General features: G+C 57.2%; 1 protein-coding gene across 3 annotated transcripts in view; it reads right to left on the bottom strand.

The window, feature by feature from the left end:
• Positions 1–25,824, bottom strand: part of KCNQ4 (potassium voltage-gated channel subfamily Q member 4) — a 54,237-nt gene extending 28,413 nt beyond the window's left edge. For 2 of the 3 annotated variants that reach the window (XM_045190892.2, XM_053920893.1), the window contains exon 1: positions 25,197–25,530. In XM_045190892.2, coding sequence (XP_045046827.2) covers positions 25,197–25,510 — 314 coding nt within the window. In that variant the 5' untranslated portion in view covers positions 25,511–25,530. Of the gene's footprint in view, positions 1–25,196 lie in introns of all 3 variants that reach the window. The other variant, XM_053920892.1, reaches the window with a different exon arrangement.
• Between the last annotated feature and the right edge of the window lie 363 nt (positions 25,825–26,187).

The following is a 26,187-nucleotide window of genomic DNA, read 5'->3' as shown; positions in this document are numbered from 1 at the left end:
CACTCAAATCACTGCCCAGAGGAGCCACAGAGCAGGGGAGCGAGGAAAGCCCTTCTGGGGTGGTGGGTCTCGTGCCAGCATTGGCTTTACCACTGACTCACTCGGTGACCCTGTAACTGAGCCCGCTGGGCAAGGGTCCCTGCCGGCCAGGCGCTGCGCCAGGCCCACTACACGCACATATACACGCCGACACTTCGCACAGCCCCGCGCCAGCCAGCAGCACTGTAATCACCGGAGGCCGACCAATGAGGACGCGCAGGCTCAGACCGCTGCACAACTCTATGAATACACTGAAACCCGCTGAATGTTACACTTTATAAGGGAGTGTGTGTGTGTTATGGTATGTGAATTATATCTCAATAAAGCTGTTATTTAAAAGGAAAAAAAAGAGAGGAAGAAAGTTAACTAGGTTATCCAAAGTCACGAGGCTGGGACCTGAACCAACGTCCACCCGCACTACCAAGCTGTACTGTCCCTCTGGGCCTCAGCTTCCCTGTCTGCAACATGAGGTGAGAGACGTTAGCCTTACGCTTCTCCAGCAGTGGGGTACAAGGGAGAAGGTCAGCCATGAGCTCAGTTGCCCAGGTTCTCTGGGATGTCCCTAGAGAAACAGATGCGTGGAGGCTAGAAACTTGGTGATGTGGGGGCGGGTGGGGGGGTCCGCACAGCAGAAAAGAAGTTATCGTCTAACCTCTCTGAGCCACATTCACTCAAGAAGCATGAATTGCTATCTACACTCAGCCAGGTTTATTGTAAAGCTAGAGACGAATAACCCAGAGCCCCAAGAAATTAACAAGTGTAACAGAGCGGTGATATAATGGGCAAGGCGATGACAGTGTGCGCCCGGGGCGTGGCATCAGGGAAGACATGTTGGAGGTGACAGGGACAGGGGTGGGAGTGCCCCCAGCAGAGGAAGCAGGGCAAGTGCAGGGCAAGCCCAGGGCGGCCAGCAGGTCTGGACGGCGATGGCCCGAAGCGAAGGGGCACTGGAGAAAGCGGAGGGGGCCAGATCCGTGGGCCTCCAGTGGCACCCTCGGGCATCATAACCATTATGCTAAAGGCCTGGGGAGCCGCTGAGAGTCCTAGGAGAGAATGACGTGGTCTGACTCGGGTTTCAGGACCACCGCTCGGGCTGTGTGGACTGTGGGACAGAGGAGGGGGGACCGATGAGGGAAAAGAAGTAGAAGGCTGCACAGTAATGCAGACTGGAGAAAGCTGATGGGCGGAGCACTGAGGAGAAGTGGATGCCCTGGAGAAAGGCTCAGGAAATAGGACTTGGTGACAAGTTGGAAGTGGGGACAAGAGGGAGAAGGACTCACTTCCAGAGTGGGCTCTGGAGGGACGAAGGCGCCATGTGTGAACTCTGACGGAGACCCCAATGAAGGAGCAGTGGGGGTGACGAGTCCCACTGCTGACACACCGAGATGGGGACACACTGAGTGTCCCACGGGCCGACACTCAGTGAGTGTGGAGGGACGGGCCCAAGCCGGAAAGGCAGATTTGGGGAGCATCAGGGCACAGGCAGTGACTGAGGCCGTGGGAGCAGCTGAGACAGTCCAGAGAGCATCTACGGCAAATTTAGAGGAGGTCCCCAGGGAACCCCCGATGTGCAGAGGGAGGAGAGCCCCTCTACCTAGACTGGGAAGGAACAGCCAGCAAGACAGGAGGGAAACCAGAGGAGGGAGGTGCCAGGTCAAGAGAAGAAAGCGTTTCAAGAAGGAGGGAGTGGATGACAGTGTCAAATGCCGACAAGAGGTCAAGCGAGATAAGCCCTGAAAAATGTTCATTGGGTTTTGTGACAAGCTGGTCACTGGGCACCTTGGCAAGGGCACCCTCAGGGGGAGGAAAGGATCAGGGCAGACCCATTGGGGTGAGAAAGGGAGAGGGGCAGTGAGGAAGCGGAGACAGAGAGTGCAGGTACAACTATTTTAAGAAGTTTGACGCAAAGAGTAGACGCTGAGATCAGTAGCTGGGGAAAGAGACAGAGTGCAGAAATTTTTTTTAAGACAAGAGAACCAGAGTAGAGGAGAGAGGGAGAAGTTGACTATGCGGCAGAGGGAGGGAGTGATCCGTGGATGAAGCCCCCAGAGCAGCAGGGAGGCGAAGGGCTAGTGCTGAGCAGAAAGGACCTGGTCGGCTTCCCTGGTGGCAGATGAAAAGGGAGAGACTTAGGTGGGAGAGGAGAGTGGGAGAGAAGGGAAGCCCAGAGAGCTCCCACAGGAGCCCTACTTCCGCTGTGAAGAGGTCAGGTTCACTTCTCAGAGGTGGGGAGCAGGGTGGATGGGGGGTGGTCAGAGGAGGTTTGAGACAGTCTGTGTCAAGGATGGGAGCAGAAACTGACCAGGCCCTGAGAAGGGGTGCCCTGAGGACACAGGACAATTATCCCCAACCAGCGAAGTGGGAGGAAAACTCTAGAATATCACAGGTGCTCCAGGCATGCATTTTTGGGTTTGTTTGGTTTGGGGTTTTTGTTTTTGTTTTTAAGACCTGAGGATCCTGAGGGGGAAGCAGACTATGAGATGAGGGAGCCATGCCCCCCCAAATCAGGCTAAGGTGAATGCAGAACCAGGCCTTGCCCCTTCCTTCCCTCTCTCTAGTGTCCCTCCTCCCAGACAGCTCTGCCAGTGTCTGCTACCTGCTTGGCCACCAGCTGTCTCCCTCATCTGGCCTTGGGAGTATGTGACCCCTTGCTCAGCCCCCAGACCAGGACCCCAGAGGCAAGGATCTGTCTTCCCTCCTGGGGACAGAGAGATGCAGTCTGTCCCACCCAGTGAGGTTCCTGGAGGGCAGAGGCCATGACCACCACCACCTTCTGGAGGAAAAGGGCTTTGTAAGCCCCCAACTAGAGCTGACACTACAGAAGTAGCTAGACCTGACAGGCACTTCCTGATGGGGGGCAGGGTGGACTGGACGGCCCCAGGCTCCTCTGGGAAGAACAGGCTCTTAACTTTCTCTTGCAGGGGGATGAAAGGGAGGGCCAGTCAGCCAGGCCTCTGAGCAAGGCTCTTTCCAAGAATCCTCAGGGGCTGGGACGAGAAGTTTCCCCTGATCCAGCGATTCTAAATATGGCCAAGGGAGCAAAAGCATGTGACCCAGGGCCGCACACCAGGGCTGCTGCACGGCCGCAGCTTCTCTGGGCCAGGGGCTGGAGCTGGGGCTCAGGGTGACAGATGAGGTCTCACTGGGCCTCAGTTTCACTGTCTGAACCATAGCGGTGAGGGACAAGTCAATGAGGGATGAAGTCCCTTCAGTCTCATGAGTCTCCAGCAGTGTAGTGGAGGGGAGCCGACTGGCCCTGAGTTCCAGATTCTTTGGGGATGTCCCTGGAGGAACAGCAGCCACCAGCACATAGTACAAACTATGACAGAAACGCCCCCTTGGAGGACCAATTAGAAAAAGGCATTCTCTCTGGCCTGAAAAATTATTAAAAGTTGACTCTTCCAGATGGTCCCTTTAGAAACAGGTGTCCCTTGCTCTGAGCCAAGCCCCCAAGCTTGATTGCAGCACCACTGGCATGTTCCCCACCAGTCCCCTGGCAGACACGGGCCCCCGAGGATGAGGGGAATGCAGGGGCCACCCCGACAGCCACCCCAACCCTGGAAGGGCCGACTCTATGTGGTACCACTGATTCGCCAAGAACTGGAAACTGACCCAAGAAAGGTTCCCCCTCAGTTGGGCTCAGCCAATCGGATCGTGTCTTTCAGGAATGGAGCTGAGAACCACAGAGGAAAGTTGGTGGAGGTGCAGAGAAGTGGAGAGGAGACTGCGGCTCCAGAATCTCATCACCCCTTGTCTGTGAAGCCCGGATGTACTTCCTGCCACAATGCTACAAAAGTCTCCCCTCCCCTCCCGTCCACCTCCACACGCCAATTTTTCTGGAGCTCTCTGTACCACTAAGGCATGGAAGGCAGTGTCTTCGGAGCAGGTGTTTGATGAGTCATAGGCTGGTCCTCACCTGCTCCAACCCCTCCTACTTGCTCGCAGGGCTGCCCTCTGCCATGCCAGCCAAACTACCTTGTGTGCCAGGTAAGTGGGCTGAGCAACACATGAACAGGAGCCATGGGTGGGAACAAGGGGGAGCAGGGCTGTCCATCTGCTCAGGGCTGGCCAGGCAGTGCTGACTCCTCAGATAAAGGGAGCACGGGCCTCCCGAGCAGGACGCCAGCAAAGTAAGGGTGACCTAAGGGGTGGAATACAGGCAGCCTGGGTTTTAGAAACTTAAACAACATGGCCAATGAAAACTGTCCCCCGGCTCCACCTGACCAGCTCCATGTGGATTTGGGTGACTCAGTTTGATATGCTGAGCTTGGCATAAGATTTCATTTGAAGAAAGAGCATTGCTGCTTTTTTTAAAAAGAGCCAAATTCACCAACTCGCGGCCTCAGGCCCAAGCTCCTTAACATGATTGCAAGGAAGGCCCTTGCCCACCCCCCACCTCATTCCCATCACTCCGTGCCCAATCTGGCACTTGGTTCTCCGTTGTCATGGCTCGGGTCCCCTACAGCAGCGTGCAGGGCCTTCTTTCCTTTCCCACCTTTGCTCATGGTGCCCCTCCTCGAGCCGGCTGAGTTAGGTGGAAGCCCCCACCTCAAGCTCCTTAATCTCCCGTCTCTATCTCTAAGCTCACCTTCCTTACAGCATTTACCTCAGCCATGAAAAGCTCTGTTTGAGTACCTGCCTCCTCCTACAGACCGAGAGCCGGTTGAGGTCCTTTCCTTCTCACCTTGAACGCCCTGTGCCCAGCCCAGAATGCTGCTGGATCTCTGACGAGCACCACCCACCTTCCCAGCACACATCACCCTGCTGGCCACTCCTGACTCCACACCTTGGCCCTCCCTGTTTCAGGATGGATTATGAGGGAACCCAGGTGGGCAGCCACTCTAGGAACTGCACAGCCCAGAGCCACCGAGCATTCCCTCAGCCACCCACTCACACGTTCATTCCATAAGTATGTGCAGAGTGCTCAGCACGGGCTGGGCACAAAGACAGACAGCATCCCTGCCTTCAGGGAGCTTACATCTCATGGGGGGAGATGGATAATGAGCAATAAAGGTTCAAAACATGGACCAAAAATGGGCTGTGCAATAAACCTCACAAGCTCAGGGAGGCCACAGGGCAGGCCCAACAAGGTCAGTGACCAAAAGTAACCACACAGGATGTTGTGATCACAGATTCCTAACTGGGCAGGTCACAGCAAATGTTCACATCCCGGGCCTGGAGCCTCCTTAGTAAAGGTCAATCCGTATGGTAAGTGAGCTCTGCCTATCATTCTTACGCATCTAGGATAACATGCCTTCAAAATGACAGAGTAAGTTTCTTTCCCTCAAAGGCACCTGAGATTTCCCCATTTGCTTTCTCCCGCCTCCTTTATCTACTACCAATGGATTTCAGGTGCCCTCCTTACCTCTTCTCCTTTGATTCTCGTGTATAATATAAGCTGCAAAACTGTTATTCTCTGGGGCATTTGAGATCTTGCCCCCTGGCCTATGTCGTCAGTTTGGGTCAAACAAACTCGCAAAAATCCTCTACAGGTTTGAATGTTTCCAACATTGACAAAAATGTCCGATGAGGATGAGGATGGAGAACAGTTAAGTGGGCAGAGGGCACGGGGAACATGGTAATGGGAGTGGGGGGAGGTTATTTTATAGAGAGTGGTCAGGAAAGCAGCTGTGAAAAAGTGACATTTGAGCAGAGGGTCTGAAGGAAATGAGGGCGTGACCCATTCAGGTTTCTGGGAGAAGAAGGAAAAGCAAGTGCTGGAGGCCTGAGCGAGAGGGTGCCTGGTGTGTTCCAGAGGCATAGAGAAAGAAGTGCTCCCTGAGCCAGTGAGCAAGGGGAGAGTGGGAGGCTGGAGGGCAGAGAAGTAGAGGTGGGAAGCAGATAATTTACTGGCTGTCTTGAGGATTTGGGCTTTTACTCCAAGTGACAGGGGGAGTTTTGAGCAAGGGGGAAACAAGATCTGACTTCTGTTTGCAAAAGATCACACAGCCTGTTGAGTGGAGCAGGGAGGAGATGGGGGAGGGGCAGTGACATTTGCCCCATGTGAGCTGGGAAGCTAATAGTTTACTCCAGGCAAGAGATGATGGTGACTGGTACAAAGGGGAAGGGAGGTGACTATAATCAAGGGGAGGCGATTATAATCAAATACTGACTATATTTTGGCACTGAAAGGCCCCTTCGAGTCAGTCCATCCTCTTGTTTATAGATGGAAAACTGAGTCCCAGAGAGGGACTTGACCTACCTGTGATCACACAGTAGGTCAGAGGCAGAGCGGGGCCTGGCGCCCAGATCTCCCAGTTCCTGCAGTAATTTCTTTTCATTTCTCCGCTTTCTGTAGAAGGACCCAGGCACCTGCCACTCACCCTCACCTCAGAAACTCCCTCATCCTGCTGCCCTCCCTCACGCATGCACTGGGTTCGAGGATTGCCAGGCCTCTAGCTACTTGAGCCTGGCAGGGGTCAGGGTCACCTCTAAGGAGCCTTCTCTCCTCTGAATCAGCAGAACCTGTGCAAAGGGGGAGGGAGGAGGGAGGGAAGAATCCAAAACAGGGAAAGAGCTTAGTATCCACCACTTGGTTCTCAGCACTCCAGGAGCAGAGAGGGCACCAAGAGCTGACAAGGTGGAACAGGATCTGTGGGGAGGGCTGGGCCCCAAGAATGAGTTCAGCCTGGGTGTCCTGCAGACTCAGCCATTGAGGATCCCACCCAGTGGGAGGTTTAGGGGGACATGGCGGGGAGGGGTGTTTCAATGCCTTTGCTACTAATAAGCAAAGCAGCATGCAAATTCACAGGCCACACCTGGGGCAGCTGATTACGGCTGCCCTGAGAGCCTTGCTTCTCGGTGTAACCCTAAGTCCAGGACCAGCCAGACTGAATCCAGCAAGACTGACTCCAATGAGCCCCGGCTGTGTAGCTCAGTGGAATGAGCGAGAGCCTGAGAACCAGGTCACTGGTTTGAGTCCCAGTTGGAGCACATGCCTGGGTTACAGGCCAGGTCCCCAGTAGGGGGTGCATGAGAGGCAACCACACATTGATGTTTCTCTCCCTTTCTTTCTCCCTCCCTTCCCCTCTCTCTAAAAATAAATAAATAAAATCTAAAAAAAAAAAAAAAAGACTGACTCCAGTGGACCCTTTCAGCTAGGAAAGGCCTGCTGTGTGACGTTTGGCCAGGAGCGCAACTTCTCTGGCCTTGCTCCACAGCCAAGGTGGAAGTGTGGTAAAGAAGATCTGAGACTGGAGACTGGAAGCACATCAGACCCTCTCAGTTTCTTCAGCCTTTAATGGGAGAAGCTGCCCAGCCTGAGGTTCCAGCTGATTCAGAGTCCTTGAAAAGGCAGCAGCCTGCTCGGTGTCTCTGAGAGAGGGGTCAGAGTTGGGGGCAGCAGGAGAGGCACAGGGGTGTGGACTGAGCTAGGACCTTGCATGGGTGGGCTCTGTACCCTGACTGCCATCACTTAGCTAAGGAGTTGGGAAACTACCCTGGAGTCTCAGTTTACTGCTCAGTGCAAGGAAGGGGTCGAGTGAAGAGAGGGCCCTGTTTTTCCCCTGATCCCCCTGGGACTGGTGATTTCAGCTTCCCAAATGGGAAGTGAGGCCAGGGCAGCCCCTGGAGCTGCCAGTCCTGAGGGACTTCTAGAGTCCACAGAGGAGGGTCTTTCACACTTCATTCGCATGGTGCTCCTTGTGTGCATGGAAAGTCTAGAGAGAACTTCTACCTCCAAAATTCCCCTCTAATTGAATATATGAATGATAGCAAGGAGGAGTCAGGGTAGACCAAAGCAGAACTTCCAATAGCTCATTAGCCACAGAAAGGGTGCTGGAGGTCAGGGGAAGGGGACCAATTGCACCTCTGGTCCTGATGCCCCACCTCTTCTGAGGAAGACAGACCCTACAGGTTCCAGAGCCAAAAGAACTGGCTGGAACTCAGCTCTGACCCTGACCTCTGCCAGGCTCAAGAATTCAGCCTTCACTGGGAGACCTTGAGCAAGTGAACTGTCCCTCTCTGGGACTCAGTTTATCCGTCTGTGGATGGCGGCAATGATCCCTGGTGCGCAGTCTGCAGGCAGGGGTCTGGCCTGGAAGAACTCGCGCGCTGAAGGGTTGGGGAAAGGCTTGGGTTCACTTGGGGACACAGAAGAGGTTGACACCAGGCGGGGCTCCTTGGGAGAGGGAGGGATTCGTGGAAAGGAGGGCTCCTGGGGGACTCCTCCCCTGGCAGGGCCCTCTGCCTCTTTCCCCTGCCGGGGCCCCTTCCTCTCCCGCAGAGGCGCCGCAGCTCTGTGCCCCGGGGTCCGCCAGGCCAGCAGCAGTTTCGACGCGGGGAGGGGCACCCTAGAAGGGGAGGGGCACGACTGAGGGCGGGGTGCAGTGCTGGGCGGGGCTCCGGGCCCGGGAAGGGCGGGGACTCAGCGACAGCGGGCACTGCTCGCGGGAGGGGCCAGGGCGGCGCGGCGGCTCCGGTTACCTCCCTGTGGCCTCCCCCAGCCCGCCGGCTTCTTTTTCCGTTTCCAAATTAACAATTGAAAACGCGGCGGCCTGAAAGGCGAGCAGCGGGCCAAGCGGAAAGTGTGAAGGTGCCACCGCGTCTCCGAGGAGGGGGCGCGACACCCTAACTGCCTGGGGCTCGCCCACCCACCAACAGTGGGTGCGGGAACTGAGTGGCCCAGGACTCAGGGGCGCCAATGCCCTAAGTCGGGCCCTGGCCTGATATGGCCCCTGGTACTGCCCTGGCCAGTGTCGCAGGACCCAGTGCCCAGGCTCGGGGTGGTGCCAGCACCCAAGGGGGTGGGGGTCACTAAGGGCTGGGTTTCCACTCTAGAGGCTGAATGTCCGGGAGGGGCAGGTGCCTGGCAGCACCCTCATAGCACCGTCCTGAAGGGCTCCCAGAATCGGGTAGGTTTGCGTGTCATTGCACCTTCCTGAGCCAGTCATTTCACCACAAGCCAGTCACTTCGCCTTACTGAGACTCAGTTTCCTCATCTGGAAACCGGGGAGGGAAGATAGTCGACCACACAGAGCTGCTCGTGAGGAGTAAATTAAATGAGAAGATGCATGAGGCTGACCCACAGAGCACAGCTATTATTATCTTATGTTGATAATGACGACGATACAGTGTCTCTGGCACGTCCACCTCCACGCACAGTCCCAGGAGCTGTCCACCAGTGGCAACACTCCCTCCTCTCACTTCCTTGGGGCCTCCCCAAAGCCCTGCTTGACCACGAAGCTGAGGCCAGGAAGGTCCTGAAAAGGGGCTCCAAGTCATTTGTGAATGAAAAGAACTAGGACCTGAGCCCAGGGCCTGACCCCCAGAACTCTTCTTTTTTTTAATTTAATTTTATTTAATTTATTTATTTTTAGAGAGCAGGGGAGAGGGAAGAGAGAGGGAGAGAAACATCAATCTCATGAGAAACATCGTTCGGCAAACCCACAACCCAGGCAAATGCCCTGATCCGGAATCGAACCAGCAACCCCTCACTTTGTGGGACAATGCCCAACCAACTGGGCCACACCAGTCAGGGACCAGAACTCTTCTTGTGGAGACAGGGGGTCCCTGGGGTTGGGGCCCTGGGCCTTGGACCCCCCTCCTCAGTGCCCTGAGAGAGGGGTGCTAATGCCAGGGCAGCTGGAACAAATGAGTGAGTAATGGAAAGAGTCCTCACGCCCAGGCATCCGGGGGCAGAAAGCCAGAGGGTGGATACCACCTGGCCCGGGCCCCCCGTAATGTAAGTTCCTTGAACGCAGCCACTTCATCTCGTGTTCACCACTCTCTCTCCCACACCTGGAATAGGGGTTGGTGCATAGCAGGTTCTTAATACGTACTTGTTGAGTGAATGAATGAGCAAGTCCCCTTTTATACTGCTTTGGGGAGGGCGTTTGGGGTGGTATGCCCCTCTCCCCAACTGGAACACCTAGACAATGGCATGGTGGGAAGAGACAAGAACCAAGACACAGTAAAGGAGGAGGAGGAGACAGAAGAGGTTCTAGAGGGGCAAGCTGAGAGCACCCCCATCGCCTCCCCCAGTCTATTTACCTTGCGGGAGGAGTGCCCCCCCCCCCCCCCCCCCCCCCCCCCCCCGCTTTACAATCCTACAATGGCTCCTTACTCTTTACATCTAAAAGACGAGATTGTCCTCAGCTCAGAGCACAAGGTTGTACTCATACTGGCAGTCACACTGTACCCCTCCATACCTTGCACATTTCCATCTTAGTAACTTTTGTGCTCTCTCCTCTCCTTGGGCGGTCTCCCTTCCTGTGCCGCCCCCCTCCCCCAGTCTCTGATCTGCTTTGGAGAGAAGTGCTCTCCCAGCCTGGTTGAGATTCCTGGACATCTCTGGGCACCCCAGGCCTCCCTTACGCTGAGGCTGTTTCTAATTCTGTCCACCACCCACCACCACCTCATCAGGATCCATCCACCAAAGGCAAGGCCAGTTCTGACTCCCCCACATCCCCTAGGCTGGCCGGGTAGCTGCTCAGACAGTTTCTGGAAGAAAACAGAAAGACCCCGGTTGCTAGGGCCTTAAGTATCAGTGAGTTGGGATTCTCCCACTGTCCTGTGAACCCTGAGAATTCTGGGAAAGGCCATCTTGCTTGGAGTTGCCGCAGAAGTGGGTGGATGGAGGGAGGGCTGATGCGAGCCCACCCCAAACACTGGCAGAGCTGGGAAAGAATACAAATAGAGACCCATATACCATAAGCCTAAATATTTAAAAGTTTAAATCAAGCTAACAAGCTGTTAAATAAAATATGTTCTATCCTTCCTGACACATATAACTTCATAGGATTTGGAAGGCCAGGTTTGAATTTAAAACCTTGGATTCCTTGGAGTCCGTGCTGGTAGGAAAGAGATGGTCAGCCCTAGCGACCCTCCCAGACCCGGCCCATGAAGTGCCCTCTTCTCTTTCCACGCTGGCCTCATCCCCACCAGGAGGGGCTTAGGTACACTCCTGTGGCTGCCCGGCCTGCTCCTCCAGGCTCTGTCTACACTGGCTGCAAAGAGCTGCCCTCGAGCCTACGTGTGCTCACAGACAGTGACCCTTGGGATGGATGATGCATCAGGAAGGAGGCCTGAGCAGGGCCTGGAAACAGGCACAGGAATCTGGCCAGGGAACTCCAGGCTTACCTGGAATGTGTTCTAGAGTGAGGAGGGCCAAGTCCAGGCTCCCAGGCTGGTGGCAGGCAGGGCCTTACAGGCTGAGTGGGCAGAATTGTGCCCCGCCCCCAGACTCCACCCAGAGCGGCCCTGCTTTGATCTGTTTTATGTACTGTGCTCCTGTGTCATGTTTCATTTAAAGAACCAGATCTACAGCTTAAAACAATTCGCAAAGCACTCATCTAGACCCTTCCCTCCTACTGAACACAGAGGGAGCTGAGGTTACAGGGTGCCAGGGACCACAGTCAGGTAGCAGATAACAGCAAATGCAGGGCTCAGGCCTTGACCCCTGCCTCCTGCCCAGGCCCCGGCCTCCACAGGCACAATTCTGATTAGTAGGACCCAGTGCCTCCAATGGACAGGCCACTGGGAGGTAGTAAGCACCCCGTTTAGAGCAGGCCTGCTGCTGGGGCCTCCAGCCTTGACAGGGGGCTGCGCCCTCAACTCAGGCCGGCCAGCTCAGGAGCGGACTGACAGGCCCAGACCAGGCCCGAGAAGGAGAGGGAGTCCTGGTATAAATAACCGTGGGGTCCGGGATGTTTGGGCTGTCTCCTGAGCGACGACGGCTGTGTTTACCACCCAGCGAGGGGGGGCATGGCCCACACATTTGCCTCCCTGACTTGTAGCCAAATTTCTCCCAGAAGGGGTGGCCCAGGATTAGCCCCAAACCCTCCAGCTCTGCACCCCTATCAGGTCTTCCCCCTGACTCTGCTCCAGTGTGGGCTCTAAGCCTCCCTGACATCACCCTCATTTTTCAGCCCCCAATGCTGCACGGCATTGCATCTCCATCAGCTCCAAACGGCCCAGTGTTTGCCCCCGTAAGTCCCGATTCTGCTCAAATCGTGGGACGGCGAGGAGCCCGAGCAGGACAGAGAAGACCCCAAGTCGAGGGGGCTGGCTGAGTGCCAGAGATCAGAGCGGGGGCTGCTGGGTAAGGGGGCAGGGACAAACAAACCTCTCCCACAGCCCTGGCTGAGACAGAGGCGGCCGGCCAGCCCGGGTTAGGAGAGTGTAAATCCCTCTCCCAGCCTGGTGCCCATGCCTGTCATGTGCAGGGCATTAGATGGCCAGACCCCATCCTCGGTCACTCCACAGCCAGCTCCTTTCCCCAGCCGCCCAGGTCAAGAGAAAAAACTCTTGATGTGGAGGGCAAGTGGGAAGACCCCCTTCCCCACGGGGCAGCACCGGCAGCCTGGCCGGAGCACTGAGGCACAGGGGTTGATGCGAGCCGAGCTCCAGCCTGCAGGCCAGGTTGGGCACACACATGCACACATGTGGGTGCACACATGAACATACTCTGTCCAGCCAATGGACGGGTCTTGCTTGTGACATCAGCTGATTTTCACTGAGAGCAGAGGCTCGAATTTGGGACTGGGTTGGTCACGGGTCCTAAACAGGCTCATGGACACCTGGGTTCCAGCCCCGTATCAGCCACTTCTCAGCCGAACGACCTCAGGCAAGTCATTTTTACATTCTGATGCTCAATGTAAAGCAGTGTCATAGCACCGTCCTCCAGGGTCATTGTGAGAACTCAGTGAGATTCACTGAGCAAACATTAATTAGCCCCGTCCTGGGCCAGGCTTGCCTCCCAGTGCTTTGTGGACCGTGAGGTGGGAGAGGGGACGCCCTCCCCAGCAGGAGGTAGCATTTTGGACCCAGAGGCTAATGCTCAGTTGTGAAGAGACTGCCCAAAGCCACTCGGAGGGGACCAGGTTTTTACTCTTGTTCATTGTCGTTGGACACAACTGAGGTTCCTGGGCTGAGTCTGGGTTCCAGTCTGGGCTCTGTCACCGACCTTAGTCCATGCCCTGTGTGGGCCTCCGTTTCCCCATCAGGAGAATGAGGGGCCTGGTGAGACCAGTGATTTCTATACCTTATTGGGCAGTGAGACAGGGAGGGAGAGGGGAGCTGAAGCAGGCTGAGCCACCTGGGCGCTGCCCCTTTCTCCAGGGCACCCCACCATGAGCTGGGCCAAATCCCTGGGTGTTCTCATGGGGCAGTTCCAAGGCTGCTATTCCGGGGACCCCTATGTCCCTAGAGTCCCTTTGCAGGCAGCCTCAAGGCCTGCACCCACCTGCTCTGCTTCCAGCGCCTCCCTCTGCTCAGCTACACACACCTTCCTCCAGGGCAGGCTTTGCATAAGCAGCTGTACTTTCCCTATAGGCAAAGTCCTAGGGCTCCAGGCCATGTCCAGCCAGGCCCTGGCAGGGTAGTGGGCAGCTCCAGAGGAGCCACTCAGGGGGCTGGGCCATGAAGGGGAGACAGCGGGAAGAAGAGGCCAAGTCGATGGCATTCCCAGAGCTCCCTGCCAGAGTCTCCCCACCACCACCCTCCTTGCCAGACCTGGAGAGATATTTCTAAAACACGAATATGCCCACAGCACCCCCTTCTTCAGTTCCTCCTCCCAAACTCCATCTCTTCCAGGAAGTCATTGCTCTCCAGCCTGATATTCTCAGCCTGGCCTTGCTCATGCCCCAGACTCTTCTCTGCATACCTCTTGCCCCCTCTAAGCTCCCAATTTCCTGACCCCTTACGATTCTTTGCAAATACCATAATCAGCTTCACCTCTGGGCTTGCGCACGCTGGTCCCTCTGTCTGGAATGCTGTTCCCTGCTCCTTTTTGAGGGGTTGACTCCTACCCCTTCTTATCTTTTAGGTCTCAATTTAAACCTCTTTCTCAGGGAAGCCTTCCCAGCCATGCCCATTTTGGGGCTGGGTTTGGCCCCTCCATGCTGGTCTCCCATAGGACTCCGTGGTGCCCGGACCACTGCCAATTCCTGGCCCATCTCCACCAGGGCGCAGGGGAGGGTCTGATTCACTGCTCTGTCCCCAGCGTTTCAGATGGGGCATGGCCTGGAGGGACTATCAGTGAAGGCTTCCCAAATGAGAGGGAGCAAGAAGGAAAGAATGAGTCCCCAGTATAAAACTGGGGTTGGGGACAGGACCTTGAACTTTAAGCCTCAGCTGGTCTTCCTATCAGCCTCTGGGCAGGCAGGTCCAGCAGGGCGAGTTGGGTTTAGTGGGGCAGATGAGGTCACAGCCCTAGAGCTGGGCTTCCTGACTCTAAACCCTGGCCCCGCTATCTACACCCAAACAAATCACTTAACCTGTCTGTGCCTCAGCCTCCTCATCTGAAAAATGGGCATAGCAATAGTACCCACCTCACTGGGTTGGTGAGAGGAGAAGGGAGAGAAGGCAAGGCAAGTTCTCAGCGCTGAAGGGCTCACCCAGCATTTGCTTACTGTCTTTGTTATTGTTGACAGTCACAGGTTGACAGTCACAGCAGGAGGGGGAGGCTGAGACTCAGGGAGGTGACTGCTGGAAGCCACCAGCGGGAAGGTGTCTCTTGCTTTCCCACCCCTCTCACACCCCCCACAGACTCTGTGAGCGCCCTTGCCCACCCCGCCCACGGCAGCCCTGCAAACCTGCTCCCACCCTCTCACACCACAGAGTCCTTGCACCCTCAGGCCCTCTCACACCACGGAGTCTTTGCACACTCAGGCTTACATTCCCATCCTGCTGAGTATTCACCGCTCACTGGCTGGGTGGCGGTGCACAGGCCGTGCCTTTGAGCTCAATGTCCCCTTCTGCATAATGGGGTAACGATAGCGCCTACTCCTAGGGCTCTTGCAGGGATTAGAGGAAGTAGTAAGTGAAGAACATTTGGCACAGTACCTGCTATAGATTAGACCATGATTCTTAGTCCTCCGAGGGAACTCTGTTTGAGGGCGGAGCCAGGCTCCTGGCAAGTGCACTGTTGTCAAACTCCCCGGGGGGCCTGTGTGGGGCTCCTGAAGAAAGGCACGGCCAGTCTGGTCGATTTGCTCTTACAGGCCCCCTGTACCACCGCCCACACCTCCCCAGTATCCCTTCCTCAGGGCTCAAACTGGTGCAAGTGAGCGGGAGCTGAGGAAGATAAGGACGACAAAAGCACAGTAAGCCCTTTGTTTTCCCAGCACTTAGTAATTAGGAAGCCCTTGATGCGGAAAGTAGCCCTGGGAGGCAGGCAGATACAGGTGATAATTGTCATTCTAAGTGGACAGTGGCTGGAGCCTCAGAGAGGTTGAGTCACCCACCTGGGGTCACACTGCTTTCCGGAAGCAGAAGGGAGAACTGAACCCCAGCCTTCTCACTCCCAGTCCAGTACTCCTTTAACTGAGGGTGAGTACTGATTCTGGCTGACCCTGCCCACCCCACAACCCCCCTCCCCAATCTGGGCAAGAGCCCTGCCTGGACTGCTTCTCACTGCAGTCCAGGGCAGGCAGGCCCCAAGGGTCAGGAGTAGGCAGTGGAGACTAACCAGCCCATCCCTTCAATCCTTCCATTCCCACCCAGACTCCTCCCACTCTGGCCCCGAGCTCAGGTGGGAGGAGGCAGGACGGTGCCCAGACTCTGGGATTTCATGCATCGGTGAAATTTTCAAAAACACTTTGGGGACTACGTAAGGTTATCAACTCTTTATTTTGCCAAGTAAGGACATTTTGAAAAAAAACTCCCGGCCCCATCATTTCCTAAAACAAAGGACATAATATCAGAGTCAAAGACAGTCCTTTAAATGGAATAAATTTAGCTTTACAAAAAACTCATCTTGTTGTCCCTATTTTCCCTCAGTTTTGCCTTAGGCCGCTGAAAACAGCCGGGGTCTGCTGACGAGTCTGAGTCTTATTTGGAGATTGGATTCAATTTCTGGCTCCACCATGGATGAGCTATGTCATTTGGTACACATTACTTCCCCTCTGCGCCTCAGTGTCCTGCCTGGGAAATGGGAACAATAACAGTGCCTGCCCCGGGGTGTAGTGGGAGAACTGACGGCCTGGTGTTTGCAGAGCAGGAGCTCATGCGAAGGGATCAGTCGCACTCTGTCCCCTCCGGCCAGTGGTGCTTCCCTGTTCCGACTCTGCAGATATTGAGGAGAAGAGGGTAGGGCACGAGTGTTCCACCTCAAAGCCATTGTTCTAGCGCTCAGGATGAAAGCTGTAAGCACTGCCAGCCCAGTGCCTGCACACGGAGGACCTAGGGGTCCTTTCTCCAATTTCTCTCTAGTTGGCAAAACAGCTCTCATCCTTAAAACCCAGCCTCAATGCCACCTTCATTTCCTGGCTCAGCAAACATTCAGTGATTATCAGCCATGTGCCAAGCACAGTGCCCAGCACCCCCAACCCCCGGCCTTGCCATCCGATGTGTAAGAGTGCAGAAGAACACACAGGGGTGGTGAGCCCAGCTCTGCAGACTCCGGAGGGCCCCTAGTGCAGCCTAGGGTGCGGGTGGCCAGGGAGTGATTCCAGGGAGAGCTGATGCTCAGACTGGGATTTGAAGGATGAACAGGAGTTCACTAGATGCGGGGGGTGAGTGGGAGGGACAGGAGTTTAAGGCAGAAGGGAAAGCACCTGGAGCATTAAACAGCACGTCTGGGGACACCACAAGCTGTTTCTTAGGTAAAGAGCAAAGGATGCTTGAGGAAGGATGTTCCTGACCTGGGCACTGGGGGTGAGGGAGTCACTGCAGGGGGCAGGAGGAGGATGGTAGATCTGGAGGGAGATGCTGAGTTGAGGAAGGGGGTGCAAAGGTGAGGCATCTGCCGGCAGCTGCACAGGAAGCTCAGGGAGGAAACTACAGAGGGGGAGGTTGTTATCCCAGAGGTGATCCCAGATGTCACAGGGATGTACAAGGACCCCCTCCATGGAAACTGTGCACAGAAAGGACCCAGGACAGACCCCTGAGCAGCCCCAACATTCAAGAGACAGAAAGGGTGGGAGGAGCTGCCGACAGAACTGAATGGAAAGAGCCAAAGAGGCGAGTTGAGCAGAGTTGAGGGAAGAGCTTATTCGAGAATGGGGAGCCCAACAGGCTCAGAGCTCAGGAGGCACTCAAGCAGCTCCCCGGAGCTGCACCCAGGTTTGAATCCCATCTCCACAGCTTATTAGCCATATTAACCTTGGGCCCTAATTCCCCGATCTGTAAAATAGGGCTACTTTATTTTTTAACAAAAAAGGAGGATAAAGGGCATAGGGAAGGGGCTGACACCCTCCCTAGGCCTTCAGGGAGTCCCTGGGCTGAGCCTCCCTCCCTCTGCCAACAGGCCACACACTCCTGTCCCTCCCAGCAGACTGCCACCAATCCCCAGGGGCGGGAGAACTGGATGAGTGAATGAAGGCAGAGGCTGCTCCTTCCCTCTGAGATGCGGGTGGAGGTGTGAGGCACCTCTCCTGGGTTCTGGCTACTCCAGCACGAGGAAGAGAGGCGGAGAAGCCCCATTTGTGCTGCGTCCTTGGGCAACCAGGGCCTTTTTCCTGGCCTCAGTTTCCCCATCCGTGAAATAAAGGCATGGACCCGCTTCAGCCCAGAGGTCCTTCTGGCTCAGAGGCTCTGCAGCAGGATGAATGGAGAAAGGGTGAGTGAAAAGAACCCTATTCCCAGCCTGCTGGCTGCCCCACAGGAGGAGGCCCCATGGGGGTCTGGATCCCCATTGTGCCCAGGGACTAATCCCTCCGGAAGAGGGTGGCAGCCAGGCCAAGGAGGGCAGGAGCAGAGGCACCGAGATTGTGCTGACAAAGCTGTTCCTTCTCCCCTCCTTTTCTCCCTGCCCCCTCCTCTCCCAGGGGACAGCCGAACACAGCAAAAAATAAATCCAAAGACGGTGACCTGGACGGGCTGAGGCTCCCAGGGAGGAGCGACAGGGAAGGAAGAGTGGAGAAGCAGCAGCCTGTGCCCACCCACCCCCCAGAAGCCGAGTGTCCCTGATCTGATCCCTTCCCCCCCACCCCAGGCTCTATCTACTGTCCATCCTCCATATTGTAAGGGAAGGGTGCCACTTGCTCCATAGGGACAATTATCAGTAAATCTTATCCAGTCCATCTAGACATGGACCCCCAAGTTTTGGAAAGAGCACCCCAGGGAACCTCTACCTCCTGCTTTTGGGCAGTCCCTCCTGCTGCCTGAACTCCATCGCTTTGGCTTCTGTGGGAACCATGGTCCATTTATTTCCAGTAAGCTGTCCCCTGTCCTACCAGCCTGGCCTAGATGTCCAAGGAGTCTCAGAAGAAAGTGCCCTGGATTTTCCTGCAGGGATTGGGCTTGGCCCCAGAGACCCCAACTCCTCCCACCACTGCCCGAACTCCAGCAGGGAGGGAAGAGAGAAGGAATCGCTGAGCTCCCTGCTCCCTTTGCCTCCCTCCCTCCCTCAGGCTCTGCCCACGGATTCCCAGCCCAATTAGTCTGCTGCCTGGGGCTGCCCCTCCTTCCTCACCCCCCAGGTGCCAAGCCCCAGGGCACACAGATCCTGCCCTAGGGACAGAGTTGCCCAGAAAGCCTGGAGTCTTAGGGAGAGATTTCTGGGGGACTCAGGGGGTCTGCCCCGCACCCTCTCCCCAGCCCCTCAGAGCTGGGCAATGGGGCAGGCAGCCCTCTGAGTGCCCTTCTAAATACTGCCCAGTCTTCTGAGGAACCAAGGAAGAAGGTGCTGAAAGAACTCCTTACCCCCAGCCCTACAAAACTCAGGGAAACTCAGGGTTCTGAGAGAGCGTTCCTCCCATTCATCCAGAGTCCTTCTCTGTGCCGGGCAGCCCTGGTGTCCACCTTCCTGTTCAGCCCCATTTTACAGAGATGGGTAGTGAGGCCAGGGGTTGGAATGGAGGAGGGGTGGGTTGGGACCGAGATCTCTAAATCTCCTTAGGGATTCCCTGTCCCCATTCCCCAGGATGATATGCTGGGGACAGAGTGAGGGATCGCCCTCTTCTCCCAGGGGTCCCTGGCTGGGCCCAAGCACCTCCCTGGGGCCAGGCTAGCTTCATGGTTTGACAAGAAGCCCATTCCTGGGCCTCACAGTGACACTGTCACATGCACCCTCCTCCCCGTGCACACACCGACACACTCACACCTACACCCCTACACCTGCATTCTCTGCGAGTCCCTGGGAGAGAAGGCAAGAGGGGCCAGTGGTCCAGGCAGACTCAGCAGCCTCCTCACTGAGCCCTCTGCTTCTCCCAGCAGGGCCCATACACAGTCTACCTCCCCCTGCACCCTCAGGCCTGGCACACAATGGATGCTCTTTAACTTTACTTGTCGTGTGAAGGAAGGAATGAATCGGTAAGGTCCTAGAGACTCCAGTTGGAGTTCTGGTGCCACGATTCACTAGCTGTGTGACCTTGGGCAAGTGAGTGAGGACCCCTCAGCGGCCTCACTTCCTTCCCTCAAGTATGAAACGAGGGTAATCGCAGTCATGCCCGCCTACAGAATGACGACGGGGAGGGCTGGGTGAGAGAACAACAGTAAGAGGCTCATCAGGGGCGTGGCACATTCTAGGTGCTCCTCAGAGGTCCACAAAGATGCGTCTGTCCTCAGGCTCCCTGCGGAGGGCTGCGCACCCTGCGACACAGGCAAACGCGACTCCGGCTCTCTCCGCACCCAGACACACCTCACTGTGCTGAGCCAAGGACACCGGCCCGACCTCTCCCCGGGGAGGGAACGACGGTAATAACGATGCCATCACAACGGGGATGTGGCGAATACTTGTGCCCAGCACGGTGTCAGGTGCTAGGACTCACTTAGCCCTGACAATCCTAGAGGCAGCTATTATTATTGCCATGTTTCCGATGAGAAAACTGAAGCTCGGAGAGGTTGTGTCTCTCACCCAAGGACACATAACTGCTAAGGGTAGAACCCGAAATGAGCCCAAATCTGTCAGACTCAGACCCCATGCTCTTAACCCCTGTTGGGACAGTTTCTGGAGAAATGGCAAGTCCTTCCTCTTCCTCCACTCCAGCCGCACAACTCCCACACGAGGGGGCGTAATGAGGAGCTGCCCCTAGGTCAGACTCGCAGAATTCCCTGCTGGGGCCCCTAGCCCGCAGGAGGGCGAAAGACCCACATCGGTGCAGGATAGGAAGGGGTGTGAGAAAACTTTCAGCCAGGGATGCTCCCTCCATGGCCTCTCCCTCTCGGGGCAGGGAAAGGGGCAGGGCCTTAGGGGCCTGCAGAGCCTTCTCCTCTCCCTGCTCCCAGGCGGTTTCAGCTCCCTTGTCTGGCTCACAGAACCTTAAATTAATCACCCACTCAAAGTGCTGCCATCAGCCCAAGAATAATCATCTCTTAAAACACTCCTGGCTCCAACATTCTGAGAATAGAGGCTTCTGCAGCAATAGGGGTTGAAGTCAGACATTCAGCAGGGCTTCCTCCTCAATGCAAAGAGCAAATGTACTATGGAGTGGGACGGGGTGACCGACCTTGGGAGGTCTAACCTGCTCCAGTGACCCCCAAAGTAGAACTCAGGGAGGAGGGAGCAAAGGGTGTAAGGGCAGGGAGAGGGGCTAGAAGGCTGGCAGGATGGGTCCCTCTCGCCCCTTCTTACAAAGACCAAACAGAAGGACAAAAGGACAGGGGCTGGAAAACAGCAGCAGGAAACATCTGGCTCACGCTCTAAGACTTTCCCCATTACAAGGCCAAGTTCTTGGAGCATCAGTCTTCCCATCAGCTGGGGTGAGGGAAAATATTATCCAAAGTCCTGATCTGGGAGGCTGAAGGCCTGGGTTCCTGGCCCAATTCTACCACGGACCCACTAGGGACGACCTCAGCCAAGTGTCTGCCCCTTCCTGTGCCATGGCGTACCCGCCAGCCCACCACAGGGCTAGACAGGATCTCAGAGAGCCCTTCAGGAGGAGCAAAGGCCAGCAAAGTTCTAGGGAGTCAGCCACCCTGCTCCCACATGGTCCCAGGCTGCTCTCCAAGGGATGCACTGACACACAGGCCCGTAAGGGCAGCCCTGCGGTGGGGACCGGAGGAGACAACACGCTCAAGGAATGGGGCCAAGTCTGTTCTGCCCTAGAGGTCCAGGCTGGGCCCGCAGGCCCAGGTGTGTTTCTGTGACGTCAGTGAAGACGTGGGAGCAGCTGTGCATTAGATTTCCTTTCGTTGGGTGCATGCCACCTGCGCCTTTGCGACATTCACAGACGTGTGTGTCCAAGTTGCAGTGAGTATGTGCATGAGACAGGCTGCCAGGAGTGTAGCAGGGATATGCGCGTGTGCAAAGCCGTGCACAGCAGAAGTGTGATTGCATTGGGTAAAGATGGGCAGTTTCCACTCAATTCCACAAAATCCTGCCACTGCCCACCTCCTGCTGCCTGTGTGCTGGGTGCTGGGGACAGAGCCGGATGTCACAGGAGGAGCCTGGGGGCGGGGTACTGCTGAAGCTGAGGTCCAGGAGAAAGACTGCTACGTGTCAGACCCAGTTCTGGGCTGTGGCTCCTCCCTTCTCACGGGTCAACCTCCGCTGAGCCTGTTTCCTCGCCTGCAAATAAGGAGAACGGTGCCCACCTCACCCCTTGTCAAAGGACACACGAGAATGGTTTATAGAGAGCGAGCACTCAGCATGGTGCCCAGCACAGAGCTGATGCACCTCAAGTGATCCGAAATTGCAGTTCACACTCCAAGACCCAACCCAGGTGGCGGCAGGGAGCAGGGGGAGGTCCTAGCCAGGGAGCCAGGAGTCTTCAGGTGTGGTCCTGGGTCTGCCACTGATTTACTATGCGACTTTGGTCCCCAGAGCCTCAGTTTTCTCATAAGCAAAGTGGGGCCATCAAATATGAGAACCCACCGGGCAGGGATGCCTGAGGGCTGTGGGTACCCTTTGCTGGGATTATTTCCAATCCTGGCGACGTTTCTCTTCAGATGGGAACCCCCTCTTGGGGCAAGCTGGGTGGGGGCTGGGGTTAGGCATCTGAGGGCCCAGGAGCAGCAGCCACCTCATCTCCTCCCATTCCCACAGCTTCTGACCCCAGGGACAAGGCTGAGGGAGGATGTTTACAGAGTGTAAACCTTCACATAGAGAAAGTCTGCTGCCCCGCTGGGGGCTGGGAGCAGCAGCCCACACAGGGGCTCAAGAAAGGTGGGGGCAGATGGGGCTCTGCTCTGCCCCAGCCCCTTCTTGCCTCCTGACTTCCAAAGGAAAGCTGGAACACGGGGGGGCCTTTGACAGGGTGCAGCAGGGTGAGCGTTCCTCCAGAGGCTCAAAGAGCATCATGGGCAGTGATGCGCTCTTTCTCAAAATTCAGAGGGAAGGACTGGTGAAGGGTTAAGGGCTGAAATCAGGGCCTGGGACACAGGGAGGAGGTAAGGACTCAGTGATGGCAGTGAGGGCCTAACTCGAAAAGGGAGAGCTCGGAGAGGGGCCAGCAAGCCCTCATTCTAGATCTCAAGGAGGAGAAGACAGGAGTCAGCGGTTCGCACTTCCCAGAGCCACAGCTCTTGGCAGGAGAGGTGGAATCAGGGCTCATCCTCTGGGCAATCTCCCACACCTCGGGGCCAGAAAAGGTGCAGCTTCCACGAAGGGCCCAAGGGGAGCTGGCTGGCAGGTGTGACGGAAGTGTCTGCTGGGGTGGGTGGACCCCGCTCACCCCAACTCCCTCCTTCCTGAGCCCTCCTCTTCCAGGCTTTTCTGCTGGGTTCTGGGAAGGGGGTCAGCTAACTGCGCACACTGGACTCCCCTCACTTGGGCTGCCTCTGAGGGTCACTGGGGAGGAGGGGAGGATTTGACCAAAAGCGCCCCAGTAGGACTAAAAGTCCAACAGCAGGAAGCACTTCCTGACTCACCCAAGACCCTGCCACAAGTGGCTGAGAAACCCCACATCTGGAGCTCCGGAAGAACAGGAGAGGCCTCCGGTGGGGCCTCCTTGCCCAGCCCCAGTAATAATATCCAACCCTAACGCTCCAACAGGCTCTTGCCGAGCTCTTCCCCACCCATTACCTCAACCAAGAGGGAGGCCACAAGGTTGGGGTTTTGACCACTTTGATGGCCTAGAGATCTAAAGCTCAGAGAGGCCCAGTGATCAACCCAAGATCACACAGCATGCAAGAGGTAGGGCTCCTGACCCCTCAGCTTCCTTTGATCTCTAGTGGATGACCAATAACCTGAGATCACAGCGCATTTCCTCCCCCACGGCTCCTGAGAGATGCCTCAGCCCTGGGCTCCTGGGGACAAGTGGTCAGAACAAGCATGCCCCTGGCCAGGGCATTCCTGGCATCCAGTAAGGCAGGATGTGGGGCAAAGGTACCAGCAGATTTAGCTCCTAGAGAGGAAGGAGAGGCCCTTCCAGAGGAGGTGAAGACAGTCGCTAGCCAGGGGACACAAGGCGGGGCCTTCACATTCCGTGACCCTTGTGAGGGCTGAGAGACTAGATCAGAAGACTAGGGCCCCCACCTCGGAGCCCAATTGGCTTGACTAGTCTCAGCCATGGCTTGGAAAAGTCACCTCCCAAGAGAGCCCATGGAGGGCGAAGCTGCTCCCTGTGGAGTATCTCACCTTCCTTGGGCACCCCAAGCTTCAACGTGGGCAAGGGCACCAAAATGCAGTCACTCACATTAGCAGTCCCTGCCCCTCAGCCCCAGCCCCCCGCCCCGTCCCTTATACCCTGCACAGAACCTCCATCACCCCAACAGCTCTCTCAGCAGCGAAAATATTCACCCCAGGCCTCCCAGTGGGCAGTGGGGGCCAGGCTACTCCTAACTGTTGACCCTGACCCTGAGTCTACCCTCATGTCCTCTGCAATCTTAACTCTCTGCTGAGGTCTCTGCACAAAGTCAAGGCTGCCACCCCAGGAGCTCGCTGGCTGAGGGTAAGCTTCCTTTACCCTCCCTGCGGACAGGGGGCTCCTTTGCCAGCATTTCTATCCCCTTCACCTTTGAAATTCTGTGAGCCCAGTTAGGGCAGGGCAGAGGTGGGCAAGCCGTGACAGGAAGGAAGAAGACAAACCGAAAGATGATGGAAACAGACAAGTAGAAGAGTGAGACAAGTGAATCAGTGAATAGATAGATGGACAGACAGACACACAGACAGATAAGTGGACAGGTCAACAGAAGGATGAAAACGCGCATGCAAAGGACTGTTGGACAGTTAGGTGGAGAGATGAATAGACAGGCCAGTTCTCACACAGGTGGAAACAGTCTGGTGGAGGGACAGCCAGGCAGGCGGCAGGGCTGTCAGACAGTAGGTGGAAAGGCAAAGGGGCCACTCAGGAGACCCCAAGACCAAAGCGCCCTTCTCTGGGGGCAGCAAGAAGGGATTAACAACAGCACAGTTTCCAGGAACCGGAGGTCTCTAACCGAGAGTTCCGGAGCCAGGCCTGGCCCTTCAACTGATATCGGAGGGGCCTCTCATGTTCCCGTCTGGGCCAGGCCTTCCCCCAAGACCGAGCTCTGAGCTGCCAAAATTCACTCTTTACATCCAAGAGGGGTCAGTGTTTTTGAAAGTTGGAGGAGCCTGGTGAGGGGGGGCTGGTGCACAGCGTCAGTGTTTCCAAACCAACCCCTCTCTCCTCTCTCCTTTTTCCCCTGGGGTGCCCAGAGCCAGGCCTGGTGAAGCCGCCAGCGAGCTGGGCAGGCTAGGCAGCCTGCTGCTGCTGCTGGCAAGCTGAGGGTGGAGGGGAGACTGAGTGAAGACTCAAATAAGTCAGACAGACAGCACACAAGTGTCAGGGCTCAGGGGCTCCCCGGGACCCCCAACTCCTACAACTGGGAGCCTGCCCTGGGCTGGGGTAGAGACTTTCCCCAGACAGGGTCATCTCCAAGGGGAGCCCAGGTGGGAGCCCAGTGTAGTGACAGAGCTGGGGAGAAGGTGACAGAAAGTGTGTGGGGGCCAAAGAGCCCCTTCCGTATCTGGTACACAGGGAGACAGAGGTGAGGACGAGGAAGGGGAGCCCCACTGTAGTGGCTCCAGATTGCAGAGAGGATGGGGGACAAGAAGCTGGACGTGGGGAGCATCTGGGACAGCGGAGCAGGGGTTGGAGGTCAGGATGGAAATAAGGAGTTGAGGTGGGAGAGGTCAGAAGCGAGTTAAAGTAGGGGTCGAGGCTTGGAGATTGAGGGTGAGGGTCAGGCTGGGGCGATCAGTCATCCAACTCAGGCCCTGAGGGGGAAAAGATGAGGGTCGGCTCTTGGGGATGAGGGACAGGAGGCGGAGCCAGGGCTCGGCGGCTGACCCAGGGTAGCCTAGGCTCCGGCAGGCACCGCGCAAAGCGGGAGCATCGGGCAAGGCAAGGGGTGCGGGGTCGTAAACTCACATGAAGGCGTGGTAGACGAAGGCCCAGCCGCGGGGTCGCTCCAGCACGTTGTAGACCCAGTTCTGCAGACGGCGGTAGCGCTTGTGAGCGGCGGAGGAGCGCTGGCCGCAGGCGGAGCTCGAGCCGGAGCCCGGCCCCGGGAGGGGCGCACCCGGAGGCAGGGGGCTGCCCAGGAGGCCCAGGCGGCGCGGGGAGCCGCCCCCGCCCGCCTCGCCCTGCTCGCTTTGTACCGCCGTAAGAGCCACCAGCTCGGCGCGGGGGGCGTCTGCAGGCGGGGGGGCCAGGCCGAGGCGGCGCGGGGGGGCCTCGGCCATGGGCGGCGCCTGGCTGGGGGGCCGGGGCCCGGGGACAGTCCGGGGCGGGGGCGCGCGCGGGGCGCTCAGCGGCACATGGCTCGGACCCGAGGCCGGCAGGGCGGCCCGGGGCGGGCGCAGGCGGCGGGGGCTAGGGTCCCGGCAGGGGCTGCGCCGGGGCGGGGGGCGGGCGCTCGGAACCTGGGGGCAGCCGGAGCCCGCTCTGACCGCCCGCTTCCCCGGCGACTGGGGCGGCTCTTTCCGACTCCAACTCTCTTATTACGCGCTCCATGCCGCTCGCCTTTCCACCTGCCCTGGCGCGCTGCTCACATGTCACCCTCCCCGCCCCGCCCCTCCCCCGCCCGCCCCCGCCCGCCCCGCGGCCGCCTTCCCAAATCGGGAGGGAGCGAGCGAGCTAGCGAGCTGGGCGGAGGGAGGGGACGCGCGGCGAAGGCGGCGGGCCAGGGCGCACCGGCCGCCCAGTCGGTGCCCCGACCCGACCGCGTGGCGGCAGGCCCGGGGGCAGCTCTCGGGGCCGCGAGGTTGGCGGTGGGCAAGGGGTGTGCACTACCGCGAGGGGCCGTGTGGCCCCGAAGGCCGGGCTGGAATGCCTCGTGTGTGTTAGAGGGTAGCGGGGCGCGGAGTGTGGAGTTGCCGCCGCGGTTGCAGATGGGACACGCGTCCCGTGGAGTTTGGGT

The sequence above is a fragment of the Desmodus rotundus genome, chromosome 3, assembly GCF_022682495.2.
Source record: "Desmodus rotundus isolate HL8 chromosome 3, HLdesRot8A.1, whole genome shotgun sequence".
Classification (NCBI taxonomy): Eukaryota; Metazoa; Chordata; class Mammalia; order Chiroptera; family Phyllostomidae; genus Desmodus; species Desmodus rotundus.
This window is presented reverse-complemented; position numbering and strand designations above follow the sequence as displayed.